The 23,111-nt window shown below is 41.6% G+C and overlaps 1 protein-coding gene across 1 annotated transcript in view; it reads right to left on the bottom strand.

Annotated features, from left to right (window-relative positions):
- mtmr4 (myotubularin related protein 4) overlaps positions 1-23,111 on the bottom strand; it is a 130,292-nt gene that overhangs the window by 52,741 nt on the left and 54,440 nt on the right. Inside the window, 10 exon segments of the mRNA XM_078422457.1 lie at positions 529-640; positions 1,825-1,950; positions 3,217-3,401; positions 6,322-6,435; positions 16,730-16,752; positions 16,754-16,780; positions 16,782-16,828; positions 17,223-17,389; positions 20,226-20,308; positions 21,716-21,748. Of these exon segments, the coding sequence (XP_078278583.1) occupies positions 529-640; positions 1,825-1,950; positions 3,217-3,401; positions 6,322-6,435; positions 16,730-16,752; positions 16,754-16,780; positions 16,782-16,828; positions 17,223-17,389; positions 20,226-20,308; positions 21,716-21,748 (917 nt within the window).

Raw genomic sequence — 23,111 nt, 5'->3', positions numbered from 1 at the left:
TGTATCAAGTTACATTTATTCAGCACCGTGCCCTTGTTTACCTGTGTTGACTCTTAATACATTTAATCTGCACAATTAGAATTCTTAGCAAGGTATTTAAATTAATTAATAGTCCAACCCTTTCATTGCTCAATATTCCACTCAAGCATAACCATGGCCACCTTTGGAACAACCCATTTCACTTATCACCTGTGAAATGTCTACTTTGGCAGTCATGCCTTACACTGGAATTTCTTCCTTAACGTAATATGCTTCTTTTTAAGAGCTATGTAAAATCAATCTCAGAAAAATCTTTTAATCCTTCTCTCAGCTTTCATTTTACTGCTTTTATCTTTGAGACGCCTCCTGAAAGTGATGCCATATCAGCATAAACCAACAAGTGGGCTTGGCTTTTACAATGAAAGTACCTGTGTTCTTGTGCATACATACATTAAAAGGTTTGCGCTCTGTGGGTGATAAACAGTAAAACATCGAGGAATTTTAATTAACTTCAAAGCAGTTTCCAACTTAAGATTAAAAAACACTCACTTTCCCGGGTCTGGCATTTGACTGCAGACAGCTCGGAGCGAGTGGAAACTGTTCCTGATTGAATGAATATTTGCCATTCCCATGAACATCACTTCACAGTTTGGATAATATTCTGCAAAAAGAAAAAAGGATCAGCAAATCTGAAAAATGTACCTGGTATCAGTTTCTATGAGCCATCTGATTTTTCTCTCGCTTTCACTTCCTGTACTGTTGGCTATTTTTAAGTTGCAATATGTTGGTAAAACATTCCATATCAAGGCTTTTTCCTTAGTGGGATTAAAAAACATTTTTTGGAAAAGACTCCCGAGAACATAAGTATTTGAAGGAATATTCACACTTGTCAACCACTTTAGAGTAAGCCACTTTTGAATAATTATAAAGACTGTTAAGTCACTTGACATAAAGATACTACAGGAGTGGGAGTCTGAACCTTGACCATGTTCATTGTGATTTAACCATGTCATCAGGATCAAAAACGTACACACAACTTATTATGTTTATTTCTTTATCTCTCTGTAGAAGGATAAGCAGATGGACAGGAGTATTCCTGCATGCATAAAACAGGCGTGCAGAAGCGTTCTTTCTCACGTTATATCCTGACACTGAGTTCACTGGCCTATTACTTACGACACAAGAGGTTATTGGGTCCATTGGGTCTATGCCAGTCCCATTGTCCCTCTCCTTAATTCCCTGAAGCCCTGAAACCTATACTCGCAACTCCTTCAACTCCCTTTGCTAAGGGGCAATTTGCAACAGGAAATTAACCCACCAGCATGAAGAGGAATTTCTTTAGTCAGAGGGTGGTGAATCTGTTGAATTTATTGCAACAGACGGCTGTGGAGGCCATAGATAGTTTTAAGATGGAGATTGACAGATTCCTGATTAAAGGTGTCGAGGTAACGAGGAGACGGCATGAGAATGGAGTTGAGAGGAAAAGACAGGTCAGCTGTGATTGAATGGTGGCATAGAATTGATGGTCCAAATGGCCTAATTCTGCTCCTATGACGCATGAAACTACAAAGTCACAGGGAGAACTTGCAAACTCCATACAGTTAGTACCCAAGGACAAATCATATCTGGATCCCTAGAGTGGCAACTGCTTAACCACTGCACCACAATATGGCTCTACAGTATTAACACTATTAAGAATATATGCACAAAAAATATTCCAGTGCACTATCTACTCGGTGCTCTTTCAGCACCTCCTGCCTGAGGCAATAAATTTAGGTTACTTCAGTCTTCGGGCCAAATTCACCTCTCAGGTTTAGTCGCTCATATTCCATGTATAATACATACCTTCACACTCACAACCTCCACCCTTTGCACGGTTGGCTACAGCTGCAGTGTATGACCTTGCATCCAAAATAAGCAACTTCTGCGGTGTTCCTCCACTCTCTGCCATTGATCCTGTAATGGATGAATCTAGAACAAAAGGTAGTTACATTTTAATTTCCAGCCACTGAGCACAGCTTGATCATCTTCAACACATTAATAATAGGCTTTGTAATAGATATACTTGGCAATGAGAGGTCAGAGATTACGAAAAAGCTTATCATTCTGATTTTTTAAGATTTTACGATAGATGCGTCTGACTATTTCAGGCACCATTTCTTTCCTGAAATGAAATGGTTGCAATGTACTTTGTCACCAGGATTTAACTCAGCAATATGCAAGGGCAGCACGGTGGCGCTGTGGGAGAGTTGCTGCCTTACAGCGAATGCAGCGCCGGAGATCCGGGTTCAATCCCGGCTACGGGTGCTATCTGTACTTTCTCCCCGAGACCTGCGTGGGTTTTCTCCGAGATCTTCGGTTTCCTCCCACACTCCAAAGACATACAGGTATGTAGGTTAATTGGCTTGGTAAATGTAAAAATTTTCCCTAGTGTGTGTAGGATAGTGTTAACATGTGGGGATCGCTGGTCGGCGCGGACCCAGTGGGCTGAAGGGACTGTTTCCGTGCTGTATCAGTCTGTCAGTTGTGACTATTCCCTTCAATGCACCAAACAGCTAACCACACTTCTCTGTTTTTTTTCACTTTTCAATTTAATCTTTTTTAAAAAAGATTTATACTCTTCTGAACTTAGCATGGACACTTTATTATCCTATCCAAAATGTTGTTATCCAAGTTTCCAGAAAACAGTACTGCAGAGCTAGAATTTAAAAAGATTTAAAGTAGCAGTGAATAGATATTCAAGAACCAGAGGACATTGGTTTACGGTGATGTGGGAAAAATTTAATAGGAATGATGGGGTAACTTGTTCACACAGAGGCTGGTTGGTGTATGGAAAGAGTTGCCAGAGGAGGTAGTTGAGGCAGAGACTATTGCAATGTTTAAGAAACAATTAGATAGGTACATGGAATGGAGGGATGTGGGCCAAATGCAGGCAGGTGGGACTAGTGTAGAAGGGGTAGTGTGGTTAGTGTGGGCAAGTTACCATGCAGTATGACTGACTCTATATTCGTGACATTATGGTAAATGTATGCACGTGTGTATCAGCAGGAGTAAGACTGGGCCTGATTGGAATGCTTACACAGTTATATTTAGCTTCCGTGGCTCACTCAGCTGAGTAGCTAATGATGCAATGTGCTGGAGGTTATCCTTAGTACAGGATTTGGAAGAAATCAAGACGATTAAAGTTTCTCCTGCTTCCCAACTAAGCACAAGAAAGAAGTTTGGTTGACATCTCACCAAATTCTGCATCAGACAGATCAGTTCCCTCATTCTTGCCCTTTCCACTCATCTTTGTTCCTCGATCCAAAATGCAGGCTTTTGCAATGGAAGTTACCAGATACTCATCGTCTGCGTTTCTCCAACCCCACCAACTAATTTCTGGCTGACTGCAGCGTGATATCACAGCACCATTCCGCAGATGTCTAGAGTAAACATAACACTGTTAAAAAGTCATGCTTCCCATCCAAGTCACTGTTAAGCATCAAGTATCTCAGAACTTTTGCACACTTTATCCGGATAAAAAATAACGCATCTCAAAAGGGGTCTGTCTCTCAGAGAGGCAGATTTACATTGTGCAAAACGTTTCCTTTAATGGAAATTATGTGCTCTGATACATGGACCTCCATTGCACACAAAAATAATTTATGTAAAGCAATCTATCATCTTTTATCAAACCAATTTAAAGTAGTATGTATAGTAGAGTAACATACTAACACGAAATATAAGAGGCATAAGATGCCACAAGTATCAACACTAGGGCCACAATGTTTCATTTTTATAAGTGACTTGGATGAAGGAATAAAAAATGTAGTTTCTAAATTTGCTGATGGACGCCAGTTCGTAGTCTGTATTGCGTATATCGTGCAATAACATACGGAGACTAGAGGGATATGGAACGGTTAAATGTGTGAGCAGCACTCTTGTAAATGGAGTCGTTTCGTTTAGAGATACAGCGCTGCAAACAGGCCCTTCGGCCGACCATCAATCCTTGCACACTTACACTAACCTGCACACAAGGGCCAATTTAGAATAATACAAAGCCAATTAGCCTACAAACAACAAACCAAGCCTATAACTTGGGGAAAAACAAAACAAAATTGCCCATTTTAGCAGGAAAAGCAAAAATGAAACATTATCCAAGTGGTGCGAGCTGGCAAAACTCAAGATGCTGAGTATCCGGCTGTTGCAGAGTATGATTCACAAAAAGCAAACATGCAGGTTGTCAAAGCACCCAGGAAAGCTGTTTACTGAAACGGATATTGACTCAAAAGTAGGAGGGCTGTGCTTCAGGTATATAAGGTAGGTTATCAGGATAGGCTGGATGGGGCCATGGAGTTTGGAAGAGTGAAAGGTGACTTGATTGAAACATACAGAAGAACTAGAGTGGGCTTGACAGAATAGGTCCAGATGATTTCCCTTGAGAGAATCTGGAACTTGGGTGGGTTAATGCCCCAAAAAAGATCATTTATTTAAATGCAGATTAGGAGAAACAATTTTTCTTAATGGGGCATGAACACTTCCTCAAAGGATGGCAGGTGCAGTCTTGAATATTGCACAGATATGGCACAGATAGATGCTTCATTAGCAGGATGGTGAAACAATACCGCAAACAGATAGGAATGCAGAGTTGAAATTGTAATTAGATCAGCCTTGATTTTATCAAATGGTGAAGTAACTCGTGGTTGAGTAACTGACTCAGCCTTTATTTTATGTTCACAATATTATTTTAAAATTTTTGTACGCACATTATCTGAATGCAAATAAAATGATGTTCTCTGCTTTCCTTCAAGATCAAGTGGATAATCATGACAATAGTGTTAAAAACAAACATGGAAGGCATAGAGCAGAGTGGCGGGTGGGAGCGCTACAGAATGGATGGCATGGCGTAGTGCGTGTTAGTCCACTATTAGACAATGGCGAGTGTTGGATGTGGAGATGTAGTGAACCACCCTCGGCTGCCTATGCTCAATATTCTTCATTTCGCCCAGTTCTTGCTCAATGCCTCAATAAAAATTGAAGGTCATGGAGCTTTGAAGTTTATTTTCAGTATTGGCAAGTGATGGCTGGGGCAGCAGTTCAAAGTATGGGGATATATATTTAAAACCACTACTGTGAATTTACAAATAGATGTCCCGTCATTGTCCATGGTGCGGCCCATCACAGTGACATCATTTTGAGTCAGATTTGGTGGCACCATCATGAATGTACAGGAAGTGTAGTAGGGCACTGAGAATGCATCTTGGCATGACATTGATGTTGAGAAATATAGTAGAAGAGGTGTCACCTATCCTCACCAATTATGTTCTGTGGGCCAGAAAGTATAGGATCCAGTGGCAGATGGAATGCTAATTCCTAGGTCCAGAAGTTTGGAAGGGATTATGGTGTCTAATGAGGGGCTATAGTTGATAAATAGGAGTCAAACGGATGAGTCCTTGTTCTCTAGGAGTTCCAAAGATGAATTTAGGGCCAGGAGATTGTATCTGCTATGGACCTGTGGCAACGGTACGCAAACAGCAGTGGATCAAGACAGGTTGGGAGGCTGGGGTTCATATGTGCCATCACCAATCTCTTAAAGCACTTCATGATGGTGGATGTCAGTGCCACTGGATGGTAGTCATTAAGGAATGCTGCCTTACGTTTCCGTAACACAGGGATGATAGGGGTCTTCCTGAAGTAGGTGGGGACCTCAGAATAGAGCAGTGAAAGGTTAAAGATGGTTATCAGGAGGACATTAGGAAAATAACTTTTAAAATCTTAAATCATTGCTGATTCAATGGTTTAGGGATAAGCTCATACCACATTTGTTTAAAATGACACGGAAGAAAGATTAAACAAAGCTTTTTTGATTAAGTTACAGAAGGAAAGGTGCTCATGTATAATTTTTATTATATTTCTAGGAAATTGGCCAATGTATGCAACACTCACAAATTATAAATATATCATTGTGAAAGTGGCAGCATTGTACGTTCCGTGAACAGAGATGAATGAATTATAAAATTTGTCTTTAAACGGATTTGTTGGAAAAAGAAGTGTTGGCTAGGATATTTAAATTTGTGCCTCTTCAAATAGCATTTGACTTGAAAATTGTTTCATGGGAACAATGAATTTCTAACAAACCATGTTAAACCTGATTTATCTACTTAATTTCCACAAGGAAATCTTTCCATTGATTAGTAACTACACTGCATGGAAACATTATTGCACAGTGCTCCTCGAGGACAAACTTAATTCTAAATGTAGGAAACAGAAAATTTATTGGTCATTTTGAAAATTACAGTTTTTTTGTAACGAAGCCTGCACTGGGAATGCAAATCACAACAAATCAAACTTCAGCAAGTTTACCTGTAGACAACCACAGGAATCCTTTTCCAAGACCTGAAGGTTCCAACACTCTCAAGTTCCTTATCTGTGATCCACACTGGAACGAGGAATTTTTGAGGGTAACTAGCACATAACCTGCAGAGGCAAATACATTGAGATATTAAATAAAGGTAAATTTGATATCTTATACTGGAGATTCAAACTTAAAACAAAAGAGGTTCTTAAATTGGCAACACAAGAGACTACAGATGCTGGAATCACAAGCAAAAACAAAAATAAAAATCTGCTGGATGAACTCAGAAAGTCAGGAAACATCAATGGAGGGATATGGACAGACGACAGTTCAGGTTAGGACTGTTGGAAAATAACTGCAGATGCTGGAACAAATCGGAGGTATGACAAAATGCTGGAGCAACTCAGCAGGTCAGGCAGCATCTAGGAGAGAGGGAATGGGTGACGCTTCGGGTCGAGACCCTACTTCAGGTTAGGACCCTTCTTCAAGATCGTGTCTCCAGGTATTGTCTACTTGTGCAGCAAAGAGTGTGGGAGGGCAATGGAAAGAGCCATTTGATAGTTCACACACCGTCTTGTTGGACTTCATGCGTCGTCTACCAGCGGCACCAAAAACTTTAACATTCGCGGGGATGCCAGAGTAAATTGAGCAACTCCGTACCAGTTAGTTTCCAATAATTGTAACTGGAACAAAATATAATATCTATCCTATTATTTAAAGGAATAAACTTTTGTCTCATTCCCCAATGGTGCCAGACATTCTGTTGTTCTCATTGTACTATGAGAATCTGATTTTTAAAAAGCATTTCTTAAACATGAAATTAGATGATGGAATTAGAAGCAACACTAGCAAATTTGTGGATGACACAAAGCTGGGTGGCAGTGTGAACTGCGAAGAGGATGTTAGGAGGTTGAGGGGGACTTGGACAGGTTGAGTGAGTGGGCAGATGCAGTATAATGTAGATAATGTGAGGTTATCCACTTTGGCAGCAAAAATAAGGAGACAGATTATTATTTCAATGGTGTCAGATTAGGTAAAGTGCAACGAGACCTTGGTGTCCTTGTACACCAGTCACTGAAAGTAAGCGTGCAGGTACAGCAGGCAGTGAAGAAAGCTAATGGCATGTTGGCATTCATAACAAGAAGATTTGAGTATAGGAGTAAAGAGGTCCTTCTGCAGTTGTACAGGGCCCTGGTGAGACCACATCTGGAGTAATGTGTGCAGTTTTGTCTCCTAATTTGAGGAAGGACGTCCTTGCTATTGAGGAAGTGCAGCGTAGATTCACGAGGTTAATCCCCGGGATGGCGGGACTGTCGTATGAGGAAAGATTGGAAAGACTGGGCTTGTATTCACTGGTGTTTAGAAGGATGAGAGGGGATCTTATAGGGACGTATAAAATTATGAAAGGACTGGACAGAAAAAGGCAGGAAAAATGTTCCCAATGTTGGGGGAGTCCAGAACCAGGGGACACAGTCTAAGAATAAAGGGGAGGCCATTTAAAACTGAGGTGAGAGGAAACATTTTCACCCAGAGAGTTGTGAATTTGTGGAATTCTCTGCCACAGAAGGCAGTGGAGGCCAATTAACTGGATGAATTTAAAAGAGAGTTAGATAGAGCTCCAGGGGCTAGTGGAATGAAGGGATATGGGGAGAAGGCAGACACAGGTTACTGATTGTAGATAATCAGCCATGATCACGATGAATGGCGGTGCTGGCTCGAAGGGCCAAAAGGCTTCCTCCTGCACCTATTTTGTAAATTGTATTATGTCATTGTAAATTGGCATATTGTACAGTGGTGATTTACTAATCAAATTTTCAAAATGGATTGTGCAATTGTGCCCCATAGAAAAGCATGGGTATTAATTCCAGAGTCATGTCATCATTGAAATCCTGAAGTATTTTGATAGCTTATCTTTATGAACTTGAAAAAATATTTGAACAATGATGTAAAAGAAATTTGTTAATCTGGTAATGAAGCACAAGTGTGTGTGGAACTAGGAATTTAGACAAAATAATACTTGTAAACTGATCTAGTCACAGAAAACACCTGGTGTGGCAGATGATCTTCAATGCAAATATTATGGTGCCTTATCTGGGTTATGATGATTCATATGACATGCATAACATATGGTGTGGTCTGACCTCTTTACGGCCAAATAGAGGATAAAATATATAGCAATACACTTTCCTGTCAAGATTTTGATGCTGCCTAATTTCAAATGCACACCAAAATTTGTTCCCAATGTTGAAAAACTCCGAAAAAAAGGTCCAGTTAAAGGCCAGTGAAATTCGAACTAGTTTTTGTGTTTTCAGCAATAAGGAAGAACTAAGATGACATGCGCAAAAATAAACACATCTATGTCTCAAAGGTTTAGATTGGTTTTCATGAGCATGTTTGTCTTTGGGAGGTTGTAGAGTATGTTTTCCAAACTGCATAGTAGGATATTTTTTTAAACCCGGCATGAGAATACGCAACAATCTGGGAAGGGTGGATTGATGCTAACCATTTCTAGTATTTTCTGTTTTTGGGTCACCTAGAGAATATTGAGGAAGATGGGAAGTACTTCTTTAAAAAAAGTTTGTATAAAAAGGGGATGGAAAATACAAAGAGAAAAGACCAAGAGATTTGAGGTCCCAAAAATGTGTAGCAAAGTTAAGAAGATGGTAAAGTTTCTGAGCAGATTAAAAAATGGATTTACCAACCCAATATTCCCAAAAGGTTAAATTAGACTTACATGCAACCATCAAAAACATTCAAATATATATGCTGCTAATTTGGATAAATATCAGCGGTAATATTAACCATCTAAAAATTGTAATAATATATTACAATATATTACTTTAGTTTAACTAATAAGGACTATCCACCACTTAGAGGTAAATCTCCAATGCAAAATGGTTTTGGTTCATTCTGTGCAACAATAGTCTTAGCTAACCAAGGAACATAGGGTTCCTTGATCGGAATGCAACTGAGGCTGGTTTCTCAAAGTGGTATTTTTTGCTTGCAGCGCAAACTCGCCAATCATTGGCAGAGCTTGCCAGAAAAGAAACACGCAAGCCCAGAGACATGAGAGCTTGGTAAATGAATGAAATGAAAATGCAAAGGGATAAAATGAAATGGAACTTGGGAGTTTTCCATGGAGTGATAATGACCATACAAATGAAAGAACTGGCGGACTCCAAAACCAGATAAGAAAAGGTACTCATCTGTGCCAAGTCATTGAGAATTTTGTACATTTCTTTTTCCAGAGCAAGAAAATGGACAGTCACTAGATTTCTCCAGCTTGTCTGAATGTTTTGCAAAATGATGTCAAAAGTGACACACTGGTGCCTGGGAAAATGTTCCGGTTTTAGAGATTTAAATAATCATTGCACAATGTTCATATATTAATTCAGATCCTTGGATTATAATCACAATTTTAACACAAACACTCAACACAGCAGCTTGCACACCCTCACTCTCCTCCCCTCGCACTTTCCTAAGTATCACTTCCATGTATGTAAAGCTGTGCAAACCAAGTTTGCAGCGTGAACTTGCACAAGTGCCAGCAGATAGCTGCAGCAGAGCTTCAGTTTCTAAAAGGATAATCTCCATTGTCTTCCAATGGCAACCATTCATACCATATATTGTTGGAGGCAGGGAGGGAATAGAGAATGACCAACGGGATTCAAAGGTTGACAGATGAAATGTAACGGGGGGGGGGGGGGGGGGGTGGTGGGTGAAAATTAGAACTGAAGGCAGAGGCTGCCATATGAAGATGTCAGCAGATGGTCTTATGTATTCTGACCTCTAAAGTGACATTCTGAAAAGCCTGGAGTATTGAAGAAATACCTCATCTTGTGAAATCTCATGATAAGGCAAGATCGCTTCCTCAAAAAAACTTTAAGGATGCTACTTCCAGCTGCAATACTCACGTACACAGCCACTCCCACACCCTAGCTGCAGGCACGAGGTTAGGAAGGTTATGGTTGCCAATTTATTGCAGATAATGAAGGTGGCCAAAATAACCTGCTGTGACAATGGCCATCTTATACTCAGTTCCATGGAAGATTGGAATAGAGTCCTTCTCCTTATTTGCAAACCATATCCAAGCCCAGGCCCCAGTGAATCTGTGATAAACACATCTCATATGCCTCTTCTTCAATCTATTGTCTAGTGAAGATTTTGTTCAATCCACATTGACTTGCATGTGCACTAGTACAGATCAACTAACAGTACTTTGCACAAAACTTACTTATGCCGACAATCACTTATTATAGCAACTTCCCTGCCCCCACCTCCACTCTCAGACAAGTCCCAGTCACCTCTCCACCTAATAATATAATAATTTTATTTGTCATATGTAGGTTGGCACAGGGTCAACAATACAATGAAATGTATTTGACAAGACAACGACAGCAGTAATATTCCAAGGATAAATAAGATAAAAATGACATTAGTAAGGTAAAAAGACAATATTAAAATAATCAACATATATTCTTTGAGGATGTAACTAGGAAAATTGACTGGGGAGAGCCGGTGGATGTGGTGTACCTTGACTTTCAGAAAGCCTTCGACAAGGTTCCACATAGGAGATTAGTAGGCAAAATTAGAGCACATGGTATTGGAGGTAGGGTACTGACATGGATAGAAAATTGGTTGACAGACAGAAAGCAAAGAGTGGGGATAAATGGGTCCCTTTCAGAATGGCAGGCAGTGACTAGTGGGGTACCGCAAGGCTTGGTGCTGGGACCGCAGCTATTTACAATATACATTAATGACTTGGATGAAGGGATTAAAAGTACCATTAGCAAATTTGCAGATGATACAAAGCTGGGTGGTAGTGTGAACCGTGAGGAAGATGCTATGAGGTTGCAGGGTGACTTGGACAGGTTGTGTGAGTGGGCGGATGCATGGCAGATGCAGTTTAATGTGGATAAGTGTGAGGTTATCCACTTTGGTGGTAAGAATAGGAAGGCAGCATATTATCTGAATGGTGTCAAGTTAGGAAAAGGGGACGTACCACGAGATCTGGGTGTCCTAGTGCATCAGTCACTGAAAGGAAGCATGCAGGTACAGCAGGCAGTGAAGAAATCCAATGGAATGTTGGACTTCATAACAAGGGGAGTTGAGTATAGGAGCAAAGAGGTCCTTCTGCAGTTGTACAGGGCCCTAGTGAGACCGCACCTGGAGTACTGTGTGCAGTTGTGGTCTCCAATTTTGAGGAAGGATATTCTTGCTATTGAGGGCGTGCAGTGTAGGTTTACTAGGTTAATTCCCGGAATGGCGGGACTGTTGTATGTTGAAAGACTGGAGCGACTAGGCTTGTATACACTGGAATTTAGAAGGATGAGAGGGGATCTTATCGAAACGTATAAGATTATTAAGGGGTTGGACACGTTAGAGGCAGGAAACATGTTCCCAATGTTGGGGGAGTCCAGAACAAGGGGCCACAGTTTAAGAATAAGGGGTAGGCCATTCAGAACTGAGATGAGGAAATATTTTTTCAGTCAGAGAGTTGTGAATCTGTGGAATTCTCTGCCTCAGAAGGCAGTGGAGGCCAATTGAATGCATTCAAGAGAGAGCTAGATAGAGCTCTTAAGGACAGCGGAGTCAAGGGGTATGGGGAGAAGTCAGGAACGGGGTACTGATTGAGAATGATCAGCCATGATCACATTGAATGGTGGTGCTGGCTCAATGGGCCGAATGGCCTCCTCCTGCACCTATTGTCTATATGATGTGAAATGTGTTTATGAGTTCAGAAACCTGATGGCAGAAACTGTTCTTAAGTCTGGTGGTACGCGCAGCCATACTCCTGTATCGTCTGCCTGACGGTAACAAGGAGAACAGCCTGCGTGCTGGGTGGCTGCGGTCCTTGATGATGCTGCGTGCCTTCCGCAGGCACCGCCGGTAGAAAATGTCCTGAATGGCCGGGAGACAGTTGCCAGTGATGTGCTGTGCCGTCTTCACCACTCTGTAGTGATTTGTGGCTATGGGCAGAACAGTTCCCGTACCAGACTGTAATCCAGCCCGTCAGCAGGCTCTCGATGGTGTATCTGTAGAAGTTTGTGATGCTAGCGTTCATGCCAAACTTCCTCAGTCTTCTCAGGAAAAAGAGGCGCTGTTATTGTGTCCGTGCGCAGTGTCCAACAAAGGTCCTCAGTGATGTGCACACCGAGGAACTTAAAGCTGCTGACCCTTTCAACCTCAGCATCACCGATGTGGATGGGGAGGTGTCCACTCCCCCACTGCCTCCTGTAGTCCACGATCATCTCTTTAGTGTTGCTGACATTGAGAGAGAGGTTATTTTCCTGGCACCAGCTATTTAGTGCCTTTACCTCCTCTCTGTAGGCCGTCTCATTGTTGTCTGTGATGAGGCCCAAGATGGTCGTGTCGTCAGCAAACTTTAGGATCATGTTTGAGCTGTCCTTAGCAGTACAGTCGTGCGTGAACAGGGAGTACAGGAGAGGACTGAGCACACAGCCCTGTGGTGTGCCTGTGTTGAGGATCAGTGAGGAAGAGGTGTGGCTGCCAATTCTCACCACCTGGGGCCTGCCCGTCAGGAAATCGAATATCAATCCGCAGATGGAGGTCTTCAGTCCAAGATCAAGGAGCTTGGGGAAGAGTTTTGAGGGAATAATAGTGTTGAATGCCGAGCTGTTGTCAATAAAGAGCATTCTCACATATGTATTTCCTTTGTCCAGGTGGGTGAGTGCAGTATGTATTGCCATGGCAATGGCATCGTCCGTGGCCCTGTTTGGTCTATTTCCAAACTGAAGAGGGTCCAAGGTGTCAGGGAGAGAGGAGCAGAGTGAGTTTTGACTAGTCGCTCGAAGCACTTCATGAAAACTGATGTCAGTGCGACAGGACGGTAGTCATTTAAACAGGAGGTTACTGGTTTCTTTGGAACAGGAACGATGATGGATGCTTTGAAGGAGGTGGGAACCACAGACTGACTCAGAGGTTGAAGATGTTGGTGAACGCCTCTGCCAGTTGATCAGCACACACTCTGAGAGCCCGCCCTCAAGGTCCATCATCTTGCCTTTGATACGAAACCTGATCCCCATGTGCTCCACTCAAAGATTACTGTCAGCAGGATCATTTCCAAAGTACATACTGTTCGTAGCTTACAAGTGTAATAAAAAGTATTTTCCAAGCAGTGTAAACACCAGTAAGCAGAGCAGCACAGCTAGTAGACAGACTGCCTTGTACAGTGAATGGTAAAATCTGGGAGGCTCAAGGTCGATGATGGGAATGCCGTGAGAATAAAGTGGGATTAGTGCAGAAGTGAAAAGGGGTGCTTCGTGGTCAGCAAGAAGAGTCGAAAAGATTGTTTCCTTATTGTATGACTCAGAGTCTCCAAACTCTGCAGAACTGCAGATGCTGGTTTAAATCGAAAGAAGGGTCTCAACCCGAAACATCACATTCCTTCACTCCAGAGATGCTGCCTTTCCCGCTGAGTTATCCAGCATTTTGTGAGTAGCCTGTGGAAGTTTGATGTTTTAGTTTGAGCATCATTTGGTATCGCTAAGGAACAGGCAGTGCTGCAGAGACCTGTTCGACTTGCAACTGATCATAGACAATCAATCATTCTTTGGGCCAGCAACAAATTTACAACTGCAAAACACCAAATGCAGTGCATTACCAAGATTACATGTACTACATCCATGCTTGATGCTGAGAACAAGTCAGATGCAAAGCACATCCTGACCAGAACTGCTCAGTGGAATTCCCAATGTGGCGAGTTGCAACATAAAAATGGTCACTTTGGTGTTCTGCTCATTTTACACAGTACAAAAAAAAACACAAGTAAATAGGAGCAGCTCCTATCCTGTCATTCAGTATGACCATGGCTGACACACATGCTGGCTTCAACTCCTGTCGTTTCTCTATATCTCTCTATTCCTCGATTTAACAAATGAGCAACTGCCTTTTCTTTAAATATTTGTCATAGTCCAATTTCCACTGGGGTAGAGAATTCATGAGATTTACCACCCTCTGAGGAGAATTTTTTATGTACCTCAGTTTTAACTAACAGATCCATTATCTTGTAATTATGTCTCGCTGATGAAAACATCCCATTATCTATCCCCTTACGATATAGTATATTTGCATAAGGTCACCCCTCATTCTTCCAAACTCTAAACAATTCAAGGCCAAACTATTTAGTCTCTCTTGGTAAGACAACGTTTACATCCCAAGACACAAAGTGCTGGAGTAACTCAGCTGGTCAGGCAGCATCTCTGGAGAACATGGATAGGTGAGAAGTGACGCTTTGGGTAGGAAATCATCTTCAGAATGATTGTGGTGGGGGGGGGGGGGGGGGGGAGGGGGGAGGGAAGTGAGGTAGGAACAACACTGGAAAAGAGGAGGGGCACAAAAAAGCCTGGCAGGTAATAGGTCATTACAGGCAAGGATTTTTTTTGGTAAACAGTTAGAAGGAGACGGAAAAGGGGAAAGTGGGGAGGAGCAGGATAGTGTGAGGAATACGTAGGCACGGGGAGGGGGTGGTGTTGTTGGTGAGTTAACTAAAACTACCGAGTTACTGTAGCAATTTGTGTCCCCCTAATTATCAAGTCTCCTATCATTATCACTCTGCCTGGCTGCCTGCCCTCACCCTACCTCGCTGTGCCTCAGAGCCAGGCCCCGTGCCACTGACCTTGCTGCTGCTGCTCTCCCCTAAACAGTCATCCCCCTCAACAGTATCAAAAACAAAATACCTGTATTGGTAAGAGAAGCTCAATTCCTAGCAGTGTGCAAATTGTGCACATGATCAGCCATCATCACATTGAATGGCGATGCTGGCTCGAAGGGCCGAATGGCCTCCTCCTGCACCTATTGTCTATTGTATGTGGGAGTATAAGAGAAATTAGAGATGCTCAGGGAGTTCAATCTTCTGAATATTTAAGTCACACTATCCTCTAATACAGCGGTCTCCAAACTATGGCCCGCAACGAGATTTTATCCGGCCCGTAGCAAGCTCTTAGACAGCGGGGACTGGAGGCAGAAGCTGCCGGCAAAGATTCGCCAGAGAGCGGATCGCCACCGACCCAGAGCCGGGACAAGGCGAGAGATCCCAGCACCCCCCTCGAAACTTGCCGCCACTGCTCAACCTGGGGGGAGAGAGAGTCGGGGTAGAGGGAGCAGCGGCTGAGAGCGGGAGCGCGGGGAGGGGGAGGGTGTCAGCAGGGGCTGCTCCTTCCCTCCCTCTCTCTCCCCCCCGAGTCAGCGAGATCTGCGCTGCTCCTCCACTGTCTCTGGCCCCGTCTTCCTTGAAAGCAGCGAAATACAAACAAACACAAGTGAAACTTCCCTCCTCTCCGCCGCCGCTCACCCCGGGGATGTGGGGCTTCTGAACAACAACTACACTTGTGATTGTCTTGTCTTGCTGCGTTAGAGGGAGACTGGGCCAGGGATGAGAGTGGGGCAGTGGCGCACATCTCGCTGGGGGAGGGAAGAGAGGGAAGAGAGAGAAAGAGAGAAAGAGAGAAAGAGAGAAAGAGAGAAGAGAGAGAAAGAGAGAAAGAGAGAGAGAGAGAGAGAGAGAGAGAGAGAGAGAGAGAGAGAGAGAGAGAGAGAGAGAGAGAGAGAGAGAGAGAGAGAGAGGAGAGAGAGAGAGAGAGAGAGAGAGAGAGAGAGAGAGAGAGAGAGGAGAGAGAGAGAGAGAGAGAGAGAGAGAGAGAGAGAGAGGAGAGAGAGGGAGAGTGTGAGAGAGAGGAGAGAGAGGGAGAGAGAGAAGAGAGAGGGATGAGAGAGGGAGAGAGGTGAGAGGGAGAGAGAGGGAGAGAGAGAGGAGAGAGAGAGAGCGGAGGGAGCAGTGGCGGCGCTCCTTCATGGTGCTGGAGCTCTGACAACCTCCCCTCCCGCTCTCACCCGTGGCTCCCTCTACCCCGAACCTCGCTCCCCCCCTCCCTCGCTTCCCCCCCCCTCCCCCTCTCTACCCTCTCTCTCCCCCCCAGTGGTGGTCACTGTATTTTTTCTGTTTTATAAATAATTGTATACTTACGGTATATATATATATTATATATATTCCAATATTTCAAGTTCTTTTTTAAAAATTGAATATTATTTATTTGTTGCCATATAAACCTAATGAAAACTAACCTAATCTAACCTAACCTAGTTTAACCTTTCCTAATCTAATCGAATTTAACCTAGTCTAAACTTTGAATTCATTAAATTTATAAAACTCAACACTTCTTTATTTTTTCCTACATTCCACAAAAATGTGCCAAATATATCATGTGGCCCTCATACTGAAAAGTTTGGAGGCCCCTGCTCTAATACATCTCCATACCTCACAACGGTTTCATACAGCTACCAAACTCCTTTTAAATTTTGCATTGAGTTCATGTTAATTGGAGTACACCATCTATTTTGTGCAACACACCAAATGACCATTTTCACCTCGTTGTTTAGCATTCAGAGTTAACTTACTTGTAATTGCAGTTGACTTCACCTGACTCTCCAAACATTTTGCAGATCAAAAACGCATTCTCTCCACTTCCATCTCAAACCGGTGACAGACATGTTCTCCTGGAAAAAAAAGCACAACAATCAATAAATTCACATTGACTTCATAAGGTTATAAGTGAAAGGAGCAAAACTATTCAGTCTGGAGGAGAACCATTCAAACATGTAACCCCATTCTCCAGCCTTCTCTCCATAACCCCTGACAATATAGCACAACAGAGATCAGTAAGATTTCAATTACTTTGATGTTTTGTGCTTCATAGTTAATGTTCAGCTTCTGGTTCAGTTGGCAGCATCGATCTACTCAATATAACACCAAACAAGAATGATTCACATATACCATAATGTGAACGCCTAAAATGATCAAAATAAGCTCTTCCCTGTACTTATCACAGCCTCCTACACATTATGTTCTTCCTGACTCATCGTTTATCGACGAGTGCTACTTTTCACTTACCAGGATGACAGAGATGCACATGTGTTTCTTCCTCATCAGCACAGATTCCCAAGCACCAAGCATGATATGCAAAGGTGAACAAATCCTCCAATCTGGTCGGGTGAGCAATTACTTTGTTTAATCTCTTCAGCCATTCCTGGCACTGCTTAAATGTAGAAAAATGACATCTGGGGAACAACATATGCAGGAAATTAGAGAACACCCAAAACAAAAATGCTTCAACACCAAAATCATTCAGCAGCCCAACTTACGAGACTCTGACCTAAGCTCAATTCATTGGAAAAGTTTTCTACAAAAATCTGAAAGAGACATCATTCAGTTCTGGGTTAAAATAAATCAAAAAAGAACCAATATAAATTTAGGTTTTAGGAATAGTTCCTTTATGTGATCATGAGGGTGAAGATGAAACTTAAGTAAAGCTTCAACCCAGTGGATCTCAACCTTTTTTGGGAGCTCTAAGACTGCAAACCAGTTTACTCTACGTGATAAGATATATCTAAATGTTCTGGATACAGAATGATGTTCCGCCTTGTCATCATCTTGCCACCAGCCAAGTGAGCACAAGTCAAAGAACTAGCACCAACTGGAACATTGGACCTCAGAGTATTGAGTATAGAAGTTGGGAGGTAATGTTGCAGTGATACAAGACAATGGTGAGGCCGCATTTAGAGTAGTGTGTTCAGTTCTAGGCACGTTACAGGAAAGATGTTGCCAAGTTGGAATGGGTACAGAGATTTACGAGGATATTGCCAGGACTTGAGGGTCTCCAGGAAGAGGTTGAGCAGGCTGGGGCTCTACCCTTAGAGAACGAGGATGAGGAGTGATCTTATTGAGGTATATAAAATCATGAGAGGCACAGATTGGGTAGGCATATATTAGAGTTTCTTGTCCAGAGAAGGGGAATCGAGAACCAAAGGACATTGGTTTAACGCGAAGGGGGAAGATTTAATAGGAATTTGAGGGGTAACCTTTTCCACACAAAGGGTGGTGGATGTATGGAACAAGTTGTCAGAGTAGGTAGTTGAGGCAGGGACTATTGGAACGTTTAAGAAACTATTCGACAGGTACAAGGACAGGACAGGTTTGGATCGATATGGGCCAAACCACAGGCAGGTGAGACTAGTAATTGTGACATGTTGGTCGGTATGGGCAAGTTGGGCTGAAGGACCTATTTTCATGCTGTATGACTCTATGACCTAAAGTGGAAAACTGTCCCAGTATATACACTCCACAAAGAACAGATTTAAAAAAAACACCACACAAGTTAGCACCTTATCAATCTTTTCCAAATCAACAGTAAAATAACAGCAGGTGTCATTGACACTGATGTGGAGAATGTTAATTGCCTTTTCATCGATTCTCAGTTTTGGTTTTGCCTGGGGCACTCAGTTCTATGCCAGCTGCTTTCCAGCTTCAGATCAAACATGGATTACAGACTTGAGGTCCAGGAGGTGAGAGTGACCTTGACATCAAAACAGCAATCGGCCAAACATGGAATCAGGACCCAGATGAAATCTGAAGTCAATGGGAACCTCTGCTGATTGTTATCTAATACCTAGCCTAAAAGGGAATGGTTGCAGTTGATGAAAACCAAATCACTATTGCCCCAGGACACTGATGTAGAAATTTCTCTTGTCAGCTATTAATTAACAAACCTCCCTTGATGGCACAAATCAACTGTGTGCTGAAATATGCACTGACAAGTGAGCACTGCATCAGAGACCATCCTAATAATACAGTTTGGCAGCTTGGGCAAGCAAAAGACAAATTCGCCAAATTTAAATGAATCTGATAAACAGTCATTTTAAAAAGTACTAAAACATTTAAACTGAATCATGAGTAATTATCTTAAAACAATTCTGTTATGAATTAAAAATGTAAATATGAAGTGAAATAAAAATGTACAAACAAGCAGCCAAAATTACCATTTTATTGCAGGCTAGCGAGTGCTTTTAAATGTATGGAGCTCTGGTAGATAAGTCAAATATAAAAATCAGGGTCCAGATTGCAAGTGCATCCAGCTCCTTGGCTCACTAAACTATGAACCAACTTGAACTCAATGCAAGTCTAGGGATGGAGCAAGAGGTCAAATGGACCTGCGACAGATCTCCAGCACATTCTGTACTTCTACGCTGTGGTAATTCTAGTGCGTTTCAGCCCAAAGCCTCATCACATTATCTGGGGCAAGCTTAGGCCGAAAAAAATTTTTTTTTCTCAATGAACCCGTTAAGACCCAGGAAACATGGACAGAAATTTAAGAGGGAAAACTAGATCCAGTGGTGCATAGCTTCCACCATAGGCAGTAAAACATATTTTCCGAGTAATTCTGGAGTTACTCTGGGGAAGGGGGAAGAATCAGACAAGCTAATCTCCAAAAAATCGATGGGCACGTTCAACAATAATTAGACCACTTCCTCCCTGACAGATACATATCCCTTCAATTACCGGCATTAACTCTCAAATATGAAAGTTTGTATAAACTGTGTCCCCCTCGCTAAATCTAGATATTTACCACCAGGGCAAAACATTCTTTTAAAAGGAAAGTTTACTCTGATTGTCAACTTACATGAAAGCTCAAATCAATGGAAAGTAGGTTTTACGAACAAGGATTACAATACCTTTTCTTATCAATATTTGACCCATTAACTTATGTCTCAAGCACATCCAACCTAACTTCAAAGTCTCTTCTTTGTTCCCTTACTAATGTCTGGCACACCCTGCGATCGTCATGGGATCCTACGCACAGGATTTAATTTGAGTGAAAGGCGATCGTATCATTTCTAAAAGCATTTTGTTTTTGGAATGAATGTTCAAGATTGTAATAAGGCGTAAAAATGTGCCACCTCGGCAAACATTGTAGCAGAGGGTTAAAACTCCATTGAGTTTAGAATTCTGCACGTTAAGTAGTTCTGAAAAGCCGGAAAACAGTTGCTTGCATTTTTTTTTTTAAATGGTCTAACAATATAGTCTGTGGTTCATATCTTTGACCCTCACAAAACATACCTGACCACTTTAGAATCTTTACAGACGATATGAAGCTGGAACATGTCCCGGCTCTCAACAGCTTCAATTAACCGCACAGGCACCTGTAATAACAGGATAAATGTATGTTGGAGAATTGTAATCACCTCTGTAAATAGGTTGAACTTTTAAAAGGAGGCCTAAACAGTAACAGTAAATCGGACATAAATACCAGAACAAATATTATGGTATTTGAGCAGTGTCACTTCAACCAAGCTGGATTCGTCTCATTGAGCTTGCAGCGTTATCATTACAGTAAGCTGGAATGCAACACTTTTCAAATGATGTGATATCATGCACTGAACTTCCTCTACTCAACTGAAAAACGATACAAACAAATTTAGCCACAATTCAGCTCCTACTGCTTGTCAAAAATGACATGCTGCTAAATACATAAACTTTCAGCCAACTTCCAAGTCTTTTGTTTAATGTTATAGGCATGTATTAGAGGAACCCTACTAATTCCTACAACACCACTATTACTAAGGCAATTTCACTTTGATTCATTTAGTATGATTCTGCTTCAGAAATGGCCTCGAGATAAGTAAAGCCGGTTGCATAAACACAAATTTGATAAAATACCCACTATTCCGACAACTTCACATTACTGCAAATATAAGGAACTAAACAGAGGATGCAGAGTCTTAACAGGATCTAAAGAATCATTAATCAGAATTGTTGTCTTCTGCTGAGTCAGAACAGTGTCAATGGAACTTATCAAATCACACATTTTTCAATATTATTCAACAATGGATGCATATGGTCTCATAAAACACACTGACCTCCTTCATGTGTTTTTCTATACTTCCTGATTTTTTTCAGATTTCAATCATTTGCAATATTTTTTTATATCTCTAAACAAATTATCTTGTAATACTTTAAGAAAAACCATCAACTCATGATCAAAAACAAAGCATGAAGCTGATGTTGTTCCAATCATAAAATATTTTTACGGTAAAGTACCAACATTGAAATCGGGCCACTTGCAGCCCAAGGGTTCGTGCAAGTTAGACTAATATTCTGTTTAAGACAATATGGCAATCACTATGGTTTCTAATGGACAACTTTATCTCATGCTCTACTTAATTGCTCCAGGTCACCACTCCTAATAATTATCCATCACATGGGCTATATCAACAAGCATCACAAAACTGCCTTCTTGTGTTAACTATGAATAACAAATGCATGATTTGAGGGAATTAGGAGGCAAAATGGTCCAAAGCCTGACCTCTTATTCTCTGTTCACACACATACCTATTTGGACACCCACTATGTGATTGAGAACAAGAACAAAGATCTGTATATGTACATGTCTGTATTGGGCATATTTTCATTGACCTACTTTGTAATACATATTCTAAAAAAACTGTAAAAGACCACCTCGTTCACTTAAAGTGTAAACCCAAAGGGTGGGCTGGACACGTGGCGGTATGCATAACCAGCAGTGAAGTACACACACACACAGTACTTACTGAGATGTCACCGTCCACACCCTGCAGAAAGGTCTAAAACAGAACAAAAGGAAAGAGAAGGGGAAAATGAAATCAAAATAACAGATGCGAGAAAGGCAGGAACCATATACACTGAAAACACTTGCTGGCTTCTAATAACAAGACACAACACACAACCTGATCAAAACTAGAGCAAGCTAATAGTATGATATACCAACTAATGTCCATCCAATTAATCCACTGTACACCACCCTCAACCCAGAAATTAAATGTCAACGTATACCTATATGAGAATGAGAAAATTACTGCATTCTCTTACTTCAATATTTTTGCAAACTGGAATTAAAAACGACAGTTATCGTTACTTTCGATTGCTTGCATTCACTGAGTAAACGTCACCGAGAAAATAGAGCCTATTAAGTGTCATTTTCTACGTGCAAACTGCACACAAAAGCCACACACGGTATGTTTTAACAGGAGCACTTCCGATCTCAGCCACACAGGCACAACTGACCATTTCCCAACATCATTTACACAAGAGATGACTTCAATCATGCACAACATTCATTTCTGCCTGACTGACAAAAGAATAATGTGCAGTTTACAACCTTGGTTTATAACTGCCAGAAAAATATGGAACAAATCCCCAAGCAGGTCTGCTGTAAGTCATGGATTAAAAAGGGGCTCAGATGTGATATTTAGTTGCTGCTCTCTGCATATTCCTGACTAGGTTTTCAATGCTTCCATTCCACACTCTCCAAATATAGCTAGAATGCAACTTGTAGGCACTTGCATTTAAATGTTGCCTTTTACAAGGTTTGAATGTCCATAATCTTTATTATCGCACTCCTCGAAAAGACAATTCCCCCATTCTAATGAACCACAGCCACATCTTCAATCTCCCTTTCCTCTCCAAAATCCAACACATGTGCTCTTGATGTTTATACCCAGACACTCCAAAGCTCTGCATCACTCTCCAATGAACAGCTTTCATATAATTCACACCTAATGTCACCCTCTCCTCACCTTTCTTGACCCATCTGTTATTTTCTAACATGTTGACCACATCACTCTTGCTCCAGTGTCTTTCCTCTGCTATCCTCAACAGGAGGTAAATCTATGGATTTTATCAAAGCTTTAGACAAGGTACTCTATGAACATGAATAAGAAGGTCCATAGAATCCTGGACAAAGTGGCAAAAGATCCATAACTGGTTCATTAACAGGAAACAAAGTGCCTTTCCACAGGGCCCAACAATGGATTCATGTTTTATTGGAAAACAAGAAAATGCACTTAAAAGTAGGGTGCACAAGTAAGAAACTTGAACACAATGTCAAAATTAATCATGTGATTAATAGCAAAAGAACTGTAGACTGCAGGAAGTTGATCAGGTCAGCAGCGATGTAATAAAATGCAT

The sequence above is a fragment of the Rhinoraja longicauda genome, chromosome 26 (assembly GCF_053455715.1).
Source record: "Rhinoraja longicauda isolate Sanriku21f chromosome 26, sRhiLon1.1, whole genome shotgun sequence".
Taxonomy (NCBI): Eukaryota; Metazoa; Chordata; class Chondrichthyes; order Rajiformes; family Arhynchobatidae; genus Rhinoraja; species Rhinoraja longicauda.
This window is presented reverse-complemented; position numbering and strand designations above follow the sequence as displayed.